General features: G+C 34.6%; 1 protein-coding gene across 3 annotated transcripts in view; it reads left to right on the top strand.

The window, feature by feature from the left end:
* Positions 1 to 22,170, top strand: part of USP47 (ubiquitin specific peptidase 47) — a 126,154-nt gene that overhangs the window by 34,271 nt on the left and 69,713 nt on the right. For 2 of the 3 annotated variants that reach the window (XM_053560442.1, XM_053560441.1), the window contains 7 exons: positions 2,179 to 2,382; positions 6,413 to 6,526; positions 8,072 to 8,210; positions 13,104 to 13,200; positions 17,602 to 17,747; positions 18,122 to 18,201; positions 19,728 to 19,877. In XM_053560442.1, the coding sequence (XP_053416417.1) occupies positions 2,179 to 2,382; positions 6,413 to 6,526; positions 8,072 to 8,210; positions 13,104 to 13,200; positions 17,602 to 17,747; positions 18,122 to 18,201; positions 19,728 to 19,877 (930 nt within the window). The remainder of the gene's footprint in view (positions 1 to 2,178; positions 2,383 to 6,412; positions 6,527 to 8,071; positions 8,211 to 13,103; positions 13,201 to 17,601; positions 17,748 to 18,121; positions 18,202 to 19,727; positions 19,878 to 22,170) is intronic. The other variant, XM_053560443.1, reaches the window with a different exon arrangement.

Raw genomic sequence — 22,170 nt, 5'->3', positions numbered from 1 at the left:
GTGGCACACTTGAGATTAAATTTTGTTTTTATAATATATTTAGTCTTCAGATGGGATTCTATTGGGGGACGATGTTCCCATATTTTTAGGTGGAAGGAGAGGAGTCTGGAATGCTTGTAACTTGTATTCACATATTAAATATTCAGGGAAAGAACCAGGAACTGCTAGTATCTGGCCTATATAAGATAGTGCCACATTACCATTCTATGTATATTACTACACAGCTTTTTTGATTTCTGAGTTCTTAGGTAGGGTCATCTTCCTTGGGCTGTCAACTCCAACCTATTTGAAGCTTTAAAATGAGACTATTACAGTATTTTATACAGGAACACCGAATCATTAAGACCTAATGTACCTCTGAAGAATACTATTGAAGCTATAAAAATAGATCTTTTGTAGTTGAAATTTGTTATTCGCTTTTATCATAAACCAGACTTTTAGAAAAAGATCCATTTTATGTTTTTTAAGTTTAGGATTAACATGTATAAAAGAATCCACTGTATATGTTAATGTAACATCTTTAATGTGTAGGTGTTAATATAACATCTTAAATTTTTTTCCTTTTTGAGATGTATAATGTTCTTTTTTGTTATCTTTTCTATTTTTAATATATGAAAAAGTGTTCCTTTATTCATATTTTAAATGGGTCACTATTGTTAAGTAGTACTATTGTTAAATATTTTGATTCGTCTGAATTGTAGTACTAGCCAACCTGATTTAAATATTATACTTTTTAAGCAATTTATTTCTGTTCTAAACTAATTAGAATAACTTTAAATGTTCTCTTACAACCCCCACATTATATATCACCGAAACAAATTATAATTGTACTTTACCAAACAATAAACTTTATGTTGTCCTTTGTCAATACTAATCAATGATAATTATTGGAAAGCAACAAAAGGTTGGGATTGATATTGTTGTAAAAAAGAATGAAAGAAATAAATTCTTGTATAGAACACCAGTTTGTACAGATCACAATTCCAAATAGTATATGATGGAGATAGAGAGAGATGCCTCTGTTAAATCTGCACCTGACTTTCAGGGAAAGGAAGAGATTTATGTCAGTAGATTAATATTAGAAATGTTACTCTGTATTGAAGGAATGTAAGATTAGAAGAAATTAAAACTTTTTAGGAAGCTGTTGCCATAATTTTAGTATAAGTCATTCTGATTTCTGAAGGCAGGCATAAAGAGAAGGGGATAGTTAAAGAGACGTTCAGAAGGTAGAACTGATAGAATCTGGTGATTATGGGAGGTGACAAGGAAGGTGCTCAACTCAGCTTTCTGGTTTCAGCAGCTGGGTAGATGATGGTCCATTCACTGAGCTGGCCCCTAAAGCAGGAGGAGAAGGAAAGATATTCCTTGCATTAAAATGTCCTATCCAGACTGCTACCCCAGTGGAAAGTGGAAAAGAAAAGCAGTGTCCTTTAACATCTTGAGGGAGAGCATGGCTTCTTGAAGAAAAGCTGCTTTTAAAAACTTTTGATAGTTACCGAATTATGCACTATGTGAAAAAGAAGGAAGGAGAATTTGTGACCCTAATTCCTTTCCAGATTGGTAATTGAAGTTTTTTTCCTTGTTTTTCCTTCCTCCTGTGCCTGGCTGATTTGTTTAGATAAGCTTATAAGCTCCCAACACATTTATAAATGGAGCTTTCTGAACATCTGGGCTTATGGTTATAGCAGCATAAAGGTCAGGAGGAGACCTTGTTGCCTGTGTTCCTTAATTATAGATTTTGTAATCTTTAGACGATTCCTGCTGCATTTCTGCACAGTTCCCTTTCTGTTTCTTGAGGAGACCCAGAAATGCTTGATTCGACTATTTTAGCATGATAATGACCCATTTTTAAAGATAAGATTTAAAAATTTTTAATTTAAAATCGCTTAAATATACTGTCTTCATGGCTTGTTGACCATTGATTTACAACCTTAAGAGGTAAAGGCAAATATCCTTGAGAATGACTGTGATTCTGAAATATGCCCCAGTTTTTGAAAACAATGTATGTGTTGCTTGACATACACATTAGAATGTGTTTCAGAGATAATAAAACAATAATATTAACACAGATTAAATAGTATTTTGTGGGTTCTTTTACATTCTTGACTAAATATAGTTGTTTTGTTTTGCTTTAAAGATAAGTAATATGTAAAATCATATATTTTTTTAAAATTTCAGATAGAAAATGCTGCTGAAGAACCTAGAGTCTTATGTATAATACAAGATACTACTAATTCAAAGACAGTGAATGAACGGATCACTTTAAATTTACCAGCATCTACTCCAGTCAGAAAACTCTTTGAAGATGTGGCCAACAAAGTAGGCTACATAAATGGAACCTTTGATTTGGTGTGGGGAAATGGAATCAATACTGCTGATATGGTAAAACCCTAGACTTGAAGCATCTTCTCTTAAGCTGCTAATAGTGTTATTACAACCATTATTATTGTTGTTGTTGTTGTTATATGTAATCCTGGAACTCTTTAGTATCATAAGCAAAAGTATAACAATTACAGTTAGATCCTTTGAGCAATTCAATAATTGGATTCCTCTTCTTCCTTTTGTCTCCATTCTGGATTCAACATTTACTTGTCCTAAAGTTTGAGTAATGTCATTTCATCAGTTTTTTCATTCATGAAAAGTGACTACTATTGTGTCAAGTAAAGAAAATTTTTAATATTTACTGAATGGAATGATGTTCATTTTACATTTTTCAGTGAAAAATTATATAAAATCATATGTAGTTTAGGATTTAAGTTTTAAAAAAAAAGAAAAAAATGCATATAGAAAGAAAGGCGTAGAAGTATGTATACTCCAATGGCAACAGAGATTATCTTTAGGTGACTTCTCTTTCTTTTTGTGTGTCTATGTGTCTTTCTGGGTAACTTTTTATAAGTTTATTTTTCTGTGTATGAGCACATATAACTTTTGATTTCAACTCTCAAGCTCAAAACATTTTTAGTGACTACAGTCATCTCAGTTCTCTTTGGAGTTTACTTTCTTATTTCACTCTTCTGTTAACTATTTCCTTAATTATTTATCCTTCTTTACTTTGTGTTTGGTTTATCTCTTTCATGGTATAGCATTTCTTTAAATATTTAGTGATTATTCTACTCAATTGAGAATCTGTTAACATCTCTGTGAATACCGATTAAACTTACTGTATTAACTTATGGTTGTTATAGAAAAGGGGGTGGGATATACTATTGGGTGTGGTGCGTTTATAATTTATCCTGGGATCAGCTAGTGTCTCTTTTTAGGTTGGAGGGTGATCAGTACCTAGCTGGGCAGTACTGCTCTGCCTCTCTGGCCTTAGTGCCCAGGCTTTACTCTGGCACGAAACAGAAACTGCTATCTGCTGCTTAGCAAGAAAAGAGGAGAGGCCAAACTGATCAGAATGCCTTTTACCTCCTGCTCACCATAGTGGTTCCTTAGCCTCTACCTCTTGTCCTTAGTCAGGAGTTCCCTACCACCTTTAAGTCCACAAGTCTTCTCTATTGGTGCTTTGGGCTGTGGTTTTCCATAAATCTGATCTATCTGCTTTCTGTTATATAATTTCTCAGAATTTCCAGTTTGCTAAGGGCACACTTTTGTTTTCCTGCACTGTTATAAGATTTTTCTTAAACTATATCGTGGAGTTTGGGGGAGAATTATTGGTAGACATGTCCTTCATGTCCTTAGGTCACCATTTGGCCTAAACCTTATGAATTTTTACTATGAAAATAAATAATTGCAATTATTAAATAAATTTTAGGAACCCTGCCATAGCTTCATACCTCACAGCAACCTCAAACTCTTGGGCTTGAGTAATCCTCTTGCCTCAGGCTCCTGAGTAGCTGGGAATACAGGTGTGTACCACTGCACCCAGCTAGTGTTTTTCTATTTTCAGTAGAGACGGGGTCTCATTCTTTGGGGTCTTGAACATCTGAGCTCAGGCAGTCCACCTGCCTCGGCCTCTCAAGAGTGCTGGGATTACAGGCATGAACCTTCGTGCCCAGCCAGAATCAAAGATATATGATGTTGGCTGATTTGCCTTTAAAATCATATTTTACTTTCTATTCCATAATATATTTGTGGGCTTTTTTAAAAATAGAGAACTGTTTTAAATTAGTTAGTTTTTAACCTCTGAAATTAACTAGTAGACTTGGTGTAGTCCTCCAGGATATAGAAAGATAAACAGTATTTAATGTGAACCGTTGAGTGCTTTCTGGCACATTGCCATGTACCTTCTAATGTTATCTCTTTTCCAGTTTAAAAAGGTAGTTCTATATAAGGTGCTACCTGTCTTCCCAGGTCCTATTTCTTTTAGCTAAGAAGACTTACTTGACATTTCCTCGTGGCACTTTCAAAGTAATTTCTTTCTCTTTGACCTCCTGTACCCTTTTGTTCTGCTATGCCATTTATCAGAGTTTCTTTTTGTTGTTATTCATTTGTGTCTTTCCATTTGGTTGACTGTAAGTGGTTGTTTTTTTGGTTTTTTTTTTTTTTTTTTTTCTTTTTTGAGACAGCCTCAAGCTGTCGCCCTGGGTAGAGTGCTGTGGCATTACAGCTCACAGCAAACTCCAACTCCTGGGCTTAAGGAGTCTCTTACCTCAGCCTTCCGAGTAGCTGGGACTACAGGCGCCCGCCACAACGCCTGGCTATTTTTTGGTTGTAGTTGTCATTGTTGTTTGGCAGGCCCAGGCTGGATTCGAGCCCGTCAGCTCTGGTTTATGTGGCTGGTGCCTTATAGCCACTTGAGCTACAGGTGCTGAGTAAGTGTTTTGATGGCAGGAACCTCATAATAATTTTGTGTCCTCCATGGACATGTATCCTAGGCGCCCAAAAAACACTTGTTAAGTGATCTTCCACAACTCTGTCAGGATTACCTATCTCTTCACTGTGACTGTTTGCAGTGCTCCATTTATGTGTTTTTACTTGGCTACTGTACATTTCCACACGTACGCCTGCTTTCACCTGCACACTGCACAATGTTGCACGGATCGGAAGTTGCTCTAAAAGTCAAACCCATGTTGCTACTTACCACCTTGTGTATACATAGACATTTGTTGAGGCAAAACTCCTTGCTATTCCAGTTATATCTAATAGTCTTTCATGTCCCACCAGCAAATTTAAGGGACCCAGTGCTAACTGTCCTCCCTCCTGGTAGCTTCACTTAGCTTTAGGTTTTCTTTGGCCTGTTTTTCTTGTAGATTTCTAGATGTGAGCCAAAGTTAAGAAATAGATCATATTAGTTTGTTATTTTATTTACTTAATTCTTCTTTGCACTTACTATGTTCCCAGTATTGTTCTAAATTTTATGCAAGTATAATCTTATTTATTATAACTACCCTCTGAGGTAGGTGCTGTTTCAGCCTCGTACTGTAGGTGAAGAAACTTAGTCAAGGGGAAGTGAAGTAATTTGTCCAAAGTCACACAGATAGTAAGTAGCAGAATCTCTTTCAGTTATTTTTTTATCTTTAATCCTATACTTTTATACAGTGTTAGACATGTTAATTTCCAAAGCAATAAAGGCATTTCCATAAAACTAGTCTTCTTAAGGAGATAAAGAGTCATGCCTGTAAAACATTAAAAACATTTTTTAATGTGACAAGATGGTTTTAAAACAGAGGAATGTGATGTTCACCCCTACTCCCTCATTTTCTCAACAGTAGTCTAGAGTATGAGTGAGTAGGGCTTGGGGCATACAGAGTTCCATTTCTTGTCCACCAACTAAGGTTTGTTGGAATGGTGGTTAGGGTTGAAATTGTCCTAGCATAGAAAAGAAGCAGGTCTAGACTATTGACTCTTAGATGTTTAATTTTCAAAGGAATCGTCACTTAAGTTCCCCCTGGGATCTTCTGGATCCTTGTAGTAGACTTGAGATGGATATAAATGATTGGGACAAGCTTTTTTTCCTTAAGGGGTGTGTTCGAAGACTCGATTACATTAGTTACATTTTTGTTGTATTGCATAATTCTACTACATAATTATTTTGGTTGCATTGCTTAATCTGTTGCTTATATGGGAAGTCTTATTATATTCAAATATCAAAACATTTTACAGTTTTTAGTTATGTAAAATTTATCTTTAGTCACTTTTCCTCAAAATCTATTAAATATTCTACTGCATACATTTTAGAGAATATAGAAATAGCAATGTTTATAGATTCTTTTTTTGTTTGTAGTAATTAACCTTTTCCTTTTCTCTGTCCAGTTGTTTTGGATGTTGGGGAATGAGCTTCTGGGATACCTGGCAGTGTTTACACTGTCACTGGGCGTAGCTATCTCAGTTCATGAGTAAATGAACAGACTTTCACCAGATCATTATTGAAAAAATTCTATTTAAATGTAGATATGTATCCACTTTCATGTTGTTTATTATTATAATTAAAGTTTCTTGTAATCTGAGGTATTATATTTTATGTCCATAGGCCCCACTGGATCATACCAGTGACAAGTCTCTTCTTGATGCTAATTTTGAGTCAGGAAAGAAGAACTTTCTGCATTTAACAGACAAAGATGGTGAACAACCTCAAATACTACTGGTAAGCTGTTTAGAAGGACCTAATTTTTGTGCACTGTCACCTGCTACTTGGGAATGTAATTTTCCAAAGGAAAAAGTCAAGATATGCTTGTAATTTGCATAAGAAATTATTATTGTTCCATTTTATGTTACTTTGCTGTAAGTGTATACAATAATATGGTTACACCAGACATGCATAGCACCATATTGCCACATTGGGTTTGACATGAGCTTCCATCTTCAAGACCACCACAGTAGGCATAGGGCTTGGTCTTGGTGTAAGTTAAAACCCCACAAAGATCTCTCCCAGGTTTCAGAGGCCTTTTCTTCTTGCACTTGCTCTGAGCTTTTGAGAACCGTTCTGTTCAATGAAATTTTACTCAGGAAAAATTGTTTTGTTTGATCTTTTTCGTTAAGACATCTATTGTGAATAAAAATACCTCTTTGGACAGTACTAAAGCAATACCAAAATATGTTCTTTGACCTTCTTTAATCTCATAATTTTCATGACATCATGAGAGAGTTTTGATTATATGACATAGCAGTCTAAAATAGCTATTCATTTAGGGAACTCTAGATTCACAGTTTAGGGATTCATGTTTTAAAATGCATAGTAATTATTCTTTATCTCTGTCCTAATTGCTTATTCTATTCGTATGTCTTGTAGTTCTTTCGATCTGTCTTCCTCATTAACTGTTGTGTGAGTTGTGTTTAACTCATGCAAGTGTGAGCCCTTGTGAAGCATATAGAACTGGAGGATAAGTGGGAAGATGCATAGCCTGCGTGTGTGCTGTGAAACCTCTGCTCATTGTTTTTGCTGTCAGTTGGCACATTTTCTGCACTTCCTGTTGCCCTGCACAGGCATGCTACACACGCTGGACTATTATCTCCAATTACCATAACTTCTGATTGTGCATTTCCCCTTCAATGTTTGCCTGGTGGCTCTTTGAATGAAGTGGATACTGTTGTATGTGGCAAAGTGACATTGTTGCACATCGTTAGTGGGTATGATTCAGAGGTCCTCATCTAGGACCACCCAAGGCCCACTCCAGATACAACTAAATACTTGTGGGATGACAAAAGACTTAATTCTCAGGAATGAATTCAATAAGTAAATTGTGTGACACATACAATTCATGGGGTACAGTGTAAAAATTGATGTTAGCACTGTGTGAGTTGCATATAACTCACATCGCAAACAAAAAAATACCATGTGTTTCAAAGTTTTTATTCTATTTTTGGAATAAAATATCATGGCCCCAAGGGAAAAAAATTTTTTCTAGCGTGGCAATCAATGAGCACTGAACATCTTTTCTTGTGTAAACAAAGAAAATTTGAAAAGTAAACACTGTGAAAGGAGACATGAGCACTCACAGAGGTGTTTGATATCAGATATCAAAAGCTTCCTGTAGGAAAAGGTGATAATATATACACTTTGAGTGCCGTGGTGGAAACAGTAATAGTAACGCCACATCTTTTTTTTTCCCATTGTCTCAGCAATCAGCATGTCTTTTTTTCATTGTTTCAGCAACATTTGTTATTAAATATTGATTATGCTGTATTTTAGGAGGATTCCAGTGCTGTGGATGATAGTGTTCATGACAGATTTATAGGTCCACTTCCAAGAGAAGGTTCTGTGGGCTCTACCAGTGACTATGTCAGCCAAAGTTACTCCTATTCATCTATTTTGAATAAATCAGAAACTGGTAAGATTTATTGGTGTATTTTTATAAAATCTTAGGGCATAGACTGAGAGTAATGTTAGCGATTTCAAATCGAATCCTCTTATTTTATGCATAAGAAAACTGAGACCCAGAGTCAGATCACCAGCTAGCAGCAGCAAAGTTGAATAAGAGTGGTTTACCTCTCCCTCAGTCCATTGTTTTTACTATATTGTTTATTATCCATTTAATTATTATGTAAAAAATTTAATATTATATTTTGAAGGAAGAATTTTCTTTTTAATAAGTTTCCAGTTTGACTATAATCTTACACTTTTGAAGTTGACTTCCTCTGGAAAATCCTTTTAGATTAGAACAGATTATGGAGGGGCAGCACCTGTGGCTCAACGGAATAGGGCGCTGGCCCCATATGCTGGAGGTGGTGGGTTCAAACCCAGCCCTGGCCAAAAAACTGCAAAAAAACAACAACAACAAAAAACAGATTATGGAGACTGTATTTCCATTTTGAATTAGATATGCCATGCTTATTTTATTGGGCCTTTTAAATTAATCTAATCACATGCTTGAAATGAACTATAATATTTTAAAATTTCTTGTAAAACTTTTTTCTGAATATGATTGAACCTAGATTTTTGAGTTTTTTTTTTTTTTTTTTTTGTAGAGACAGAGTCTCACTGTACCACCCTCGGGTAGAGTGCCGTGGCGTCACACGGCTCACAGCAACCTCTAACTCTTGGGCTTACGCGATTCTCTTGCCTCAGCCTCCGAGCAGCTGGGACTACAGGTGTGCGCCACAACGCCCGGCTATTTTTCTGTTGCAGTTTGGCCGGGGCTGGGTCCAAACCCGCCACCCTCGGCATATGGGGCCGGCGCCCTACTCACTGAGCCACAGGCGCTACCCGATTTTTGAGTTTTTTCTATTTATTGAGCTAGTGAAATTGCTTTATTCATACAAAAGTTTATTCATTTATGTATAAAGATTGGTTAATTGCCTAATGAATATAATCTAGGTATATTTACATATCATTTCATCTTACAACAAACCTTTGTAGAAGTTAGTATTTTTCATGTTGAGGGAAGTGGAATCTGGGGTTCAGAGAACCCTTTATTGCACATCTAGTTAGTGGTATTTCATGGTGAGTACAGCTTCAGAACCTTTACTTTTAGAACTTCAAAACAAAGTGATTATACATATGACATTATAAATATCCAGTATAAAAAAGTACTCTTATGTGTTACATTGCAGACATTGTTACTATATTTTGTTAATTAGAACTGAAAATAATTTCCTCATAGCTAATCGTTGTGCTGGGTTAATGGTTTATTTGTTCTGGAAATAACAGTAGAAGATGGTTATGTTTGATACTTAGAATCATTTTATATCAATAGGATGTTTTGCAACAAACCACCACAATAAAAGAGAATGCAAAATTTTCTTCCATTTTAGGGCGGCGCCTGTGGCTCAGTCGGTAGGGCGCTGGCCCCATGTACCGAGGGTGGCAGGTTCAAACCCGGCCCCGGCTGAACTGCAACAAAAAATAGCTGGGCGTTGTGGCGGGCGCCTGTAGTCCCAGCTACTCGGGAGGCTGAGGCAAGAGAATCGCTTAAGCCCAGGAGTTGGAGGTTGCTGTGAGCTGTGTGATGCCATGGCACTCTGCCGAGGTTGATAAAGTGAGACTCTGTCTCTACAAAAAAAAAAAAAAAAATTTTCTTCCATTTTAGATAATAGGAGATAATAAAACTGTTGCCCACTGTACTGTCTAGAGTAGTGATTCTCAGATTTTTATTTCTTTAAAAATTATTTGAGGGCACTTGTTAAAAAATATAGGTTCCAAACCATTACTTCCCAAACTACTGATAGAGCTGCTCTGCAGTGGGCTGGAAGAAATTGCATTTTGTTTTAAATAAGCATCTGAGATTCTTCTGAGTCATTGAAACGCTTTGAAAAAGTAGTTTCAGATTTAACAAATCAGGATTTCTGAAATATTTACTGTATATTCAGTTTTTTATGTAACAGATATTTACAGAATTTCACTTTTGCTGTGTACTAAGGTTCAAATGCCTGTGGCTATCTGGTGCCTGTAAATTCCTTGATACTAAGACATGTTTTAAAAAATCTTTCTTTGGAAAAAAAAAAATCTTTGATTATAGTAATGTAAAACGTCATTATCATACTGTAAAAGTGAAATTCTCTGATAATACTACTAGTGATTTCACTTATTTTTATCTTATCTTCCTCTATACACATATAGATACTTTAAAGAAAATGGGGGATCATGTTATAAGCAGATTTTTAAATCTACATTTTATATTTAATAGTATTTGAAAAGCATTTCAATGTTATTAAATATAAGGTTTTAAATGGCTGAAAAATAGTACTGCATTGTATAGGTTTAGATACTTAAATTGTCTCTGATTTTTTTTTTTTTTTTTTTTTTTTGAGACAGACTCTCAAGCTGTCACCCTGGGTAGAATGCCGTGGTGTCATAGCCTACAGCAACCTCCAACTCTTGGGCTCAAACGCTCAAGCGATCCTCTTGCCTCAGTTTTTTTTTTTTTTTTTCTTTTTCTATTTTTAGTAGAGATGGGGTCTCATTTTTGCTCAGTCTGGTCTTAAACTTATGAGCTCAAGCAATCCACCCGCCTCGGCCTCCCAGAGTGCTAGGATTATAGGCGTGAGCCACCACCATCAATTATTATTGACGTTATGATGAAAATCTTGTACACAAGTTCTTATTCTTATCTCTGATTATTTCCTTAGAGTAAAAGTCCCTAGAAATTGAATTACGACGTCCAAAAAAACTTTTTTAGAAACCTTTGCTATACATTGCCATGCAATCATAGTCTTCATTCTCTTTTTTTAAATTCATTTTATTATTTTATTATTAAATCATACCTGTGTACATCAGTGCAATCATGGGGTACCATACACTTGCTTTATATACCATTTGACATATTTGCATCATACTTACATAGTTTTACTCCACTTCTTTCCCTTCCTGTACATTTTTCTTCAGCATTCTGGGGTACTCTCTTTCTGAATTAAAATAGTCTCTGAGCATCCAAACGGATCATAGCTCAAAAATCATTTTTCAGTCACTATTGAATTTGAATTTTCCTTAAGAAATTATTATAAATTTTGGTAACCATGCAGGAAATGTTTTCATTGAAAAATGTTGTCATCATTTTAACTTAGGGCCGCAGAGAGACATTTCTCAGTAATGCAGTGGGTTTGGGGGCTTAACATATACTTCCCTGTCTTTTTTTCCTACCAGCTCCTCTAGGTAGCATCCCCTGTGATAGGAGATGGTGGGTGATAGATGAAATCTGGTGGGTGAGCAGTGGATTGAAGGCTGATGTGGACTCACAAGTGATTAGAAATTTTAAGTCTTTGGCTAGTTTCTTTTAACATTTATGTAGTCCCTTTGATTCTTCTTTTCACCCTATTTGATTTCTCCTTCCTTACCTGTTGGTTCTGTGTAGGATTTCTTTCTGCATGTACTCTCTACGAGTTGGGGACCGTAGCAGTGGTCCCCAGCCTTTTTGGTATCAGGCACCAGTTTTATGGAAGACAATTTTTCTGTAGACTGGAGGTGGGATTAATGGTTTTGATATGAGTCTGCAAGCAGTTAATTTATTTATTATGTGCAGTCTCTGCTAATGATAATCTGTATTTGCAGCCACGCCCCAGCACCAGTAGCACCACCTTCACTCTACCTCAGATCATCAGGCCTTAGATTTTTAGAAGGAGTGTGCAGCCAGATCCCTCGTATGTGTGTGTATAGTTGACAGTTTGTGCTCCTCTGAGAGTCTAATGCCACAGTGATCTCTCACTGGACAAAGGACATTTACCTCCTAAAGCTCCACATAGATTGGTTGTCTCTGATTGCTGAGGGATCGGGAGGAGATGGAGAAGAAGGGAAATCCCAAGCAGCCACCGCTGAGAAGGTGCAGAGCAAAACAACCTGGTCTCCTGGCCAAAGTGCTACTGTTTGTGGGGAAAATATGAACTAATGAAATAATCAGGCCAGATACTATAAAAAATGTGTTAACTTTTAAGTCATATACACTGCTTCCTTGTGAACCTGCCGCTATGCTAGGTAATAGGATAGAGAGAAATCACATTGCTCTGATTGGGGAAGATGTGTAAGTAAATGGCTAATTACAGAAGAGTAAGATAAAGGCTTTGCTGTGGATTAAGGACAGGACACTATGAGAACAGCTCGGGTAAGGGGTAGTCAGGAGTTGAAGCAGTTATTAGAATTACATAATAAGGTAAAATAAAATATATATACACATGCACACAGTATTCTTAAAGATGAAGAAATCAGAATCAAAGCAGATGAAGTACTTGGTCCCTTTTTGGAATGGTGTAGAGTCATATCATTCTTTACTAATCTATACAATTTCATACATAATGGCTTGTTAAAATAGAGGAAGTCACCCTGCAGTACTTTGTATGTAGTGAATTTATCTTATATGTTATTTATTTTTGATGCCAGGGATAACTGGTTCAGTACAGAGTGTACACCCAGGTGTGTGTGATATTTAACATGAATGTTTATATTTTTCTATTTCTGCTCTCAACTTCTAGATTTGAGGAAGAAGATTATTTCTTTACCAATAAGACATACTATATTAAACATATTACTCTTAAAATTTTATTGGATGTCATATAAAAATCTCTGGACGTATCTGCAATAGGACATATGACATCCTGTAAAGCAAGGTTTACATGAAAAGCATGGATATTAGAAAGGGGTTTTTCTTAAGTGCTATTGAAAAAACTGAAACAATTTCCAACTGAGTAACCTTAACCTCTGAATGTTTACTATGTATTAAATTTTTATTGTATTCTTTTTTGTTGTTTTTTAATCTAAATTTCGAGTAACATGCATTTGTATTTTTTCTTTAAAGGATATGTGGGATTAGTAAACCAGGCAATGACTTGCTATTTGAATAGCCTTTTGCAAACACTTTTTATGACTCCTGAATTTAGGAATGCATTATATAAGTGAGTATTCAAAGACATTCTCTAAATAAAATTGATTTAATAATTAAAATATAGTTTTTAACTAATGAAATGTAATTTGCCTTCTTGCACTGATAGTTTAGGGCCTTTCTCACTTCATAAGAGGTAACTTTTTATATAAGAGCAAGGATCTTATGAGAGACAGGTATATGAAAACTGTATGGGAAGAGAGAATCAGAAGTGCATAGATAGGAAAGGATGCAATTGGTAAGATTTGTATATAGCAGCGGTTCTCAACCTGTGGGTCGCTACCCCTTTGGACCATCGGAAAACACATCCTGCATCAGATATTTACATTATGATTCATAACAGAAGCAAAATTACAGTTATGAAGTAGCAATGAAAATAATTTTATGGTTGGAGGTCACCACAACATGAGGAACTGTATTAAAGGGTCGTGGCATTAGGAAGGTTGAAAACCACTGATATATAGGGTAAATTTAAACTTTCCTTACTTATGGCTTTAACACCTTTATGAAAAAGAAATGTCTGCTTTTGAGAGAATTGGAACATGTAACCCATATTTTCCTTTCTGCTCATTTAAGAATTCAAAGTTAATTTTTGTTAAATTTGCAAACTTTGTTTCTAGTTAAAATACATGTACGGTTTGTTGTGTGTGTTTCTAAAAGAATGTTATTCATCAGATATTTTAGAATGCTGTATGGAGGGAGTCCATCCTTATAAGGCAGACATTTATTTTTATGACTATCCTATTATAATATATCTTTGGCTTGTATATTTTAAAGGTAGATATAATTCTTTTTTTTTTTTTTACAAAAATATATTTGAAAGTATCAGTAAACTGCTTCCCACCCCTTTTTATGTTACTTTTGAGTAACATAAAGTGACTTGAGTTACATAAAGTGTATATTTAGATTATTTTTTGGGACTTCACTGGTTATATTACCCAGCCAACATTATATCACTATTATATTTATCTACAAGCTTGTCTTCTGAATTTACTTGTAAAAATTGACATGTTTTTTATTCATTAAGTATTTATTGCCCAGTAGTGTTTAGATGCCAGGCACTTAGTGGATAGAGAAGGAGTTAGAATTATAATCTTTTCATAATAGCAATATGTGTATGTAGGAAATTGTTTAAATAAATAACATTTAAGGACAGCTAAATGCCATGAGAGTTTAGAGAGAAGGGAGATAATTGAAACTTGGAGAAGTGGCTTAGTAAAGAAAGTAGTCATGAAGTTAGAAATGGTTTGGCTAGGTTGAGAAAAATAGAGAATGTTGCAGACAAGAGGACTTTCAAAAGCAAAAGCAAGTAGTATTTAATAATAAGGGCTACCTACGTGTTAGTTACTATTGGTTTTTGTATCAGGTATTGTTCTAAGAATTTATATATAGTCTTACCTTTATGCTCTTGGTAACTATGAATTATGTGCTATTGTTATCCCCATTTTTGGAGGTAACTAGAGGCATAGAGAGGGTAAGTCCTTTGCCTGAAGACACACTGCTAGAAGTGACACCCAGTTGATGCCAGAATCCACTATCCTATTTTGCCTGTACTGTAGTTGACATCAGAAAGTACAGTGTGTTGTGGGGCTTCCAGGAAATAAGCATAATCAGAGTTTTATCAGAGTACTAGAACATGAAGTTAACAGATGGACTCTGGAGCCTGCCCTCAAACTAGAACAGACTGAACAGTCCAGGATGACGTGCCTGCTTATGTAGAAATGGGTATTCCAGGAGTGTGTTTAACTATGAGTTCTAATACTTTGAAAATGGTCTATAGATTTACAGCACTGTGGAGAAAATTAAGAGCGTAGCTGGGGATATTCATTCAGCAGACATACACTGAGTACTTGCTATGTGCCAAGCATTCTTTTAGGTACAGAAATTATAGTGGTAAAAAAAAAAAACAAAGCCCCTCATTTAGACTTCTTTAGGAAGACCTCTAGAAGTAAGCCCATTTTATAGTCATGCATGCCAAGTAGAAAATAAAGCAGAGTAATGTGCCAAGAGTAACTGTCAGAAGGTAGGGTAGGATTAGGTCACAACTTCAGGTAAGTAGTTAGGAAGGGCCTCCCTGAGGACATACCATATGAATAGACTTCACAGGAGCTAGCCCTATAAAGATCTGGAGGCATAAGAAGCTGCAAGTGCAAAGGCCTGTGAGGAATAAAAGAAATCCTTTGTGCCTAGAGTTGAATGAATGAGAAGGGGGAGTTAGACATAAGGTCAAAGAGGAAAGGCCAAATGCCTTGAAATATAGAGAATAGAGTGAAGTTTATAGCAGGTGGGGAAACAAAGCCTGAGAGCACTGATGATGTTTCTTAATGTAGAACTAAGGATGTTACTGGACTATGCAGGGTAGCACTGGAATAAAAGGATACATTTATATAGTAGCCAACATAGAGCCTATTAATTTGACTCAGAGACATGTATGTTATGTGTTAAATACATTGTTTTAGCAAAGTTTACACAGTGCAGTGTGCAGAATTGATTTGAAGAATAGGAAACCCTGGAGGAATGAATCTGTGATTAAAACAAGCATGGATAGATTAGAGACATGATGATGATGGTGGCATTGGTTATGATATTTCAGATTGAAAACTAATAGGACTTAGTGATGAATTTTATTTAGGAGTAAAGGAAAGAATCAAATACGGCACCAAAGTTTCTAACTTAAGTAACTGGAGTAACAACAAGTACCAGAAGATATCTTTTAAGGTGTTTATGTCAAGACTAAAGGACAGGTGAGAATTCAATTTTATAGTACAATAATTTCTTCCCACTAGTGAATTTCCTTTGCAAGAAATTTGAGCGTTCTCTATTTTAACATCAGTGTCTCTTCACAAATAGTGAGAGAATCTTAGGTCCCATAATGTCAATTTTAAGTACTTTCTGTTGAGGATAACTAGAAATAAAAGAATCTGGGGATTGAGTATAGAACAGGGAGAAGTTAAAGCAGATGTCAGATTATCAAGTAGATGTGTTTGCAGGGAAGCCTTGAGAGGAAAAATGAGAAATGCATTCCACTGACATCTGTAAGGCAGAAGGAACGCCAGTGTATAAAAAGAGGAGTGGGATGACAGGGCCATGACTTTTCTCTTTTTTTCTGGTAATGAATTGATTTATTTTTTCCTCATTTTTCATTTATTTGTATTTATGGGGGTATAAGTATAATTTTGTTACATTGATATACTGCATTGTAGTGAAAAGTCCTAAAATAGGAAGAATATTGAACATTTTAATAAAGGGCTGAACCCAAAAGGAGAAAAAAGCTTATTAAAGTATGTTCATAAATTGCAGGGGAGAAAAATTAATGCTCAGCCTCCTTTTGAAGCTAAAAAGTGAGGAAGTAGAAAGTAATAATAGAGTGCTCTCATTGCTAATTTAAGATAGTATCGTTAATATTGTCCTTAATATTTTGTCTTGGTGTTTAATGTATTAGATATAGAATTATTTTAAGAACTTTTGTGGGTACTTTACCAGCTTTAGTCCCCCAGTCTTATTTTTCCATGAAATCGTAAGTTCTTCCGTTGAGAATTCACTTGTTCTTGAGGCAGTTATTGAGACATTTGTTATTATTACACTGCTATTTATCATAAATGTGTAAGGGTGAAAATATCTGAATTATTTTATTACATTTCCTTTTAAAAAGTTATGGAAATTTTCAAACATTCAAAAAGAGAGAAATAGTACAATGAGTCCCTCTGTACTCATCATTCAACTTTAAATATTATCAGCTCATAATAGTCTTTTTTGTCTATAACCCCCTTCCCTGGTTATTTGGAAGCATACTCTCATATCACCTGTAAATTATATCTCAGTTGGCACTAAAATTTCCATCATTGCCTCAGGTAACAGTTTGTTTGAATCAGGATCCAAATAACATCTGTACATTGCAATTGATTGCTAAAATTCTTAGTCTGTCCAATCTGCTTCTAATCCCCATCTATCTTTTCTCCGCCATGCCATTTATTCTAAAAACATATATATTGAAAACTGGTATAATTTGTACTATTGTTTTCGACAGTTTGAGTTTTGATGATTAAATGTCATAGTATCATTTAATATTATTCTTCTGTTCCCTGTATTTTTTGTGAATTAATAATTAGGGCAGAAATCTTGATCAAATTTGAGTTCCATAATTACTTTCAAGTGAGCTTTGCTTTTTATTCTTGAGAACACTTTTGCTGTATGCCTTTTTTTGTTAAAGTCTAAAGTTGTTCTGAATTTATGCATTAGACAAAGGCTATAGTCCCTCAGATAGTTTCAATTATGCTTTCTTAGATGTTATTATAATCAAACTCTATGTAGCTCCCAGAATTAAAATATTATATTATTTTGATTTTGATATTAATTATGCTTTTAAAGAATAAGATTATCTTATAAATAATTTTTAAATATTTCATTTTAATAGGTGGGAATTTGAAGAATCTGAAGAAGATCCGGTGACAAGTATCCCATACCAACTTCAAAGACTTTTTGTTTTGTTACAAACCAGCAAAAAGAGAGCAATTGAAACAACAGATGTTACAAGGAGCTTTGGATGGGATAGTAGTGAGGGTACTAATTCTCTTGTAATCATAAGTGTTTTAATATTCAGAGGAATTCTGGGAGACAGGAATATTATAAACAAACACTAACAACTTAAGTATCTGTATCTTAAACCTTTCGTTGAAAGTTTCTTGACTTAGAGTTTTCTAACACATTTCTTAACTCTACAATAACAAATATTGTAGCACCAGGAAGCACATACTGTTTATAGAATGCTGGGATTGTCTTTTCATGACCATATATATAATTTTGTGTTCTTTTTAAATTTAGCATTATTTAAAGTAGACTTTTCCATATTTCTGCCTATTTGCTTTTAAACACAAATTAATGTTTCATAACACTAAATTTATTGCTATTTTTAATTAAATTTTATCTTAAAATAGCTTGGCAGCAGCACGATGTACAAGAACTGTGCAGAGTCATGTTTGATGCTTTGGAACAGAAATGGAAGCAAACGGAGCAGGTAATTCATATCTCTCAAATTGAGAGGGCTGTTTACTAATAAATTATTATCTTAAAGTGACTTTTATTCTTTTGAAATTTGTAAAACTTGGGTATTAGGCCATTGGTTAAAGTACTAAATGGGGAATTGAAAGTACTAGATTCTCATTTGGCCATTAACTGAGTCATAAACATTTATATTAAACCACCCTAGGTCTCTGTTTTCTTATCTTTAAAATAAGGAAGTTGGGCTATATGAGCTAGAAGGTCTTTTTTAGCTCTACAAATTATGTTATTCATATTATGTGTGTGTTTGTGTGATGATTTTGAACAGTATTTTTAGATATTAAGTTAATTGTATGTTTGTAATCTGTTATACATTGTAAAGTGTAGTCAAGAAGCATTACCTTCATTTTGACCAGTGGAGTATAATTGTATTTATTTGACATTCAAAATCCTCATTAATCTGACCCTTGTCTAGTGGAAGGAGGAGCAGGTTAGGAGTGGGTGTTTTTCCCACTCCTAGGGAAGAGATGAAAAATGTGTGTATGAAACTTGAGACAAGACATTCACTTGGAGGGTCCTTACTTAAGGAGTTTACCTGCTTTCTAAGCCAGAAGAGCCCTAGTTGGCTAAGTTTGGGAACTAATTGAGAGATCCATTCTTTTAGGATATTTTGAGGGAAATGGATTTTAAGATGTTTTCTGAATTTCCATACATTTTTTTTTTTTTTTTTGTAGAGACAAGAGTCTCACTGTACCGCCCTCGGGTAGAGTGCCGTGGTGTCACATGGCTCACAGCAACCTCTAACTCTTGGGCTTACGCGATTCTCTTGCCTCAGCCTCCCGAGCAGCTGGGACTACAGGCGCCCGCCACAACACCCGGCTGTTTTTTTGTTGCAGTTTGGCCGGGACTGGGTTTGAACCCGCCACCCTCGGCATATGGGGCTGGCACCCTACTCACTGAGCCACAGGCGCCGCCCTTCCATACATTTTTTTCAAAAAGTTATGGTATAATATTTCCTTTAAAAATTATTTTATGTATATTACTGAAAGTTAGAAGTTTTATTTGCATCTCAAGCTGGGGGTATGATTTTATAAATCAGAATAATTATTATGAGAGTGGTGATAATGCATATCTAAAGCTATAAAATGCAACCAGTTATTTAGCTATGTAATTATTAACCTGCCTAATGTGATAGATTAAGATTTATTCTCATTCTATTGAAAAGATTATATGAGGCTTACTAGTATAATAAATCAATAACTGATTTTATCAAAAATTATTTTAGCAGTTGGTTTTTTCCTGGTCTGGGTCTTGAAATAGTTATTTTTGACTCTTAAATTAGTATCTATTTTATTGATTTTTGTCATCTTATTTTGTTATATAAATTTGTAGATAAATCTTACACTAAAGCTTTCGAAGATTTTTAAGTAAAAATCAATATCCTTTGTAAATCATCCTCAAAAGCATGAATTGTTGTGTTTTCACATTTTAAAAATTATTCTTAAGGAAAACTTTTAAAAATATGAATGTTCTTATTTTTAGGCTGATCTCATAAATGAACTGTATCAAGGCAAGCTGAAGGACTACGTGAGATGTCTGGAATGTGGTTATGAGGGTTGGAGAATCGACACCTATCTCGATATTCCATTGGTCATCCGACCTTACGGGTCCAGCCAGGCATTTGCTAGCGTGGTGTGTACCTTTCACCTGACTGCTTGTGTATCCTTACACAGAATACATAATAGCACAGTGATATAATTTCTTGTAAGGTAAGTATCATCCTAGATACTCCTTCTTGGGTTGTTAGTCATTCCTGCATTTAAACTATTAAGATTTAGAAGATCTTTGATACTTCAGTGAGTCCTAATAGTGCATGTATAAGAAGGAAAATGAATGCAAATGTACTGCCTCATGGTTCAGTGTTCTGTTCTTTTTGATAGGTATGTAGATGCTTTCAGCTTTTTTTTAAACCTCAATAGTCTATTTTATAAATGCTATTTTTGTGACCACTTTTTCCACTAGATAGTGCTTTTTGTTTTGGGGGATTATTTTATTACATACACTTTTGAAATTAAAAATATCACCTCTGATTTTTATGATACAGATTTTTTTTTTTAAGGAAGCATCCCTATTCTAAATATTTACTTTGAAGAAATACATTATATAAGCACAGATAATTTAAAGGATCAAACTATAATCACCTTAATTATTCATATACTAAATATCTAATTGGGGATTATCTAAGATTTTCTTATTCTTCCTCTTGTTATCTGTTTCTTAATAGCTTTTTAAATAATTTTCTTATTGCATTTTATCTATATGTATGTGTGTTTACTTATACAGAAGGTCATGGAAAGAGTTAAGGTGACATTTAAAAGTGTTCAAAAATACTCATTTGAATCTACTGTATGTCAGGGGAATCTTTCAAAGCTAAATAAGACATCTAAGAAAAGTAGAATTTTGTTAGGTGATGTGTTTTGGTCTTATTTATGCTATTATTTGCTGATGGTGGCTCTTAACAAAAAATGTGTTTTTAAAGCTATTTCCATACTTTATCTTCTAAAATAGTTGTACAAGTATGGGTTGGACCTCTAGGATGATTGACTCCTTTTGCTTTTTCTCCTGCTTTTATATGGCTGTCAGTACCATAATCAGCAAGAAGTAATGGAGTCAATCAGTGGAAATAAGGAGGAGGCATCTGAATAAAAGATCTTTTCTGGATAGCATAAGATCAAGTCCTTTTCTCCACTGTGTGTCACAGTCTGCTTCCTGAGAATATTTGAAATATTTTGTTAAATGTTTACTAGTAGCTTTTGTTAAGTGGCCATTCTAGATAAAATCGGCCTTGATTTGGGTGGCTAGTTTTGTTTTTCATTTTTATTTTATTCATTATATTTATTTATTTTTAAACTTTATTTTGGTAGTTCAAGGTAGAAATGGCAAACTTAAAAATCATTGAAAAATTAACATTAAAAAAAAGAAAAATTAACATTTGTCTTTCAATAACTGATTTCCTTACTTTTAAACATTAGCATTTCTCTGGCAAAATATTCTAGGGGAATATTTGGTAGTGCAAAGTGGTACAATCCATTTTTTCTACCTTATCTTTTAAAGTGTTTCTCATGAAATATTTTTCACATACGCATTTATCTTAGCTTTTTTCCCCAACATATTGAGTTTTGAGGAAGCTCATTTTATTTGTTTTATTGTTTTGGAATCTTATATTTGAGTATTCAGCAGATGGAATTACTTAGCTAAATCTTTATGTCATCATTCACCTGCTGATTTGCCACCACTCTCTTAAGCACATTAGCAGACATGGTGATGGAGTGAAGTGAACAATATCACATTTCTAAGTGGTATTCTCTAAAGGAGATTGGGATCCTCTAGTGATACACTTGTGCTCTTGGGTGGTAGTGATGGTAGTGGTTCAAGGGAAATTGGAGCTTACACCTATGAAGCAGTATGTGAGCAGCTTTATAACACACATGCGCTAATAGGGCTTGCAGAAGAGAACTTAAAACTTCCTAGATTTTGCTGGTCTTTTGAGAGAAATTACAGCAGGTAAAACTACCCAAGATAGGGGTTCTAAGGAGGATACTACCTTCAGAGAACTTTAGTTAGAGGTAAGTGATTTCTCCTTATTTTCTGAATTCAAACCTGTATCTTACTCTTCTTAGTCAACAAATATCATCATATAGCATCTAAAATTAGTTTTATATCACTGCTTGCTATTATGTATTTTGTTAATTCTTTATGTTTTAAAAAGAATTTCATATAAATATGAACTGAAAATATCTAGTTAAAAGAAGCATTACAAAATTGTTCAGTCAGACATACATCCTCTATAAAATTTGGCCTTAATTTTAATTGAACTTTTAAAAAATTATTTTCCTTTCTTTATTAGTTGACTCTGGACTTTTTTTCTTATTGCTATAATGTAGATACACACATACACATTAACACACACACGAACACACACAAA

The sequence above is a fragment of the Nycticebus coucang genome, chromosome 14, assembly GCF_027406575.1.
Source record: "Nycticebus coucang isolate mNycCou1 chromosome 14, mNycCou1.pri, whole genome shotgun sequence".
NCBI classification, from domain to species: Eukaryota; Metazoa; Chordata; class Mammalia; order Primates; family Lorisidae; genus Nycticebus; species Nycticebus coucang.
The sequence above is the reverse complement of the archived record's forward strand: the minus strand, read 5'-3'. Positions and strand labels throughout refer to the sequence as shown.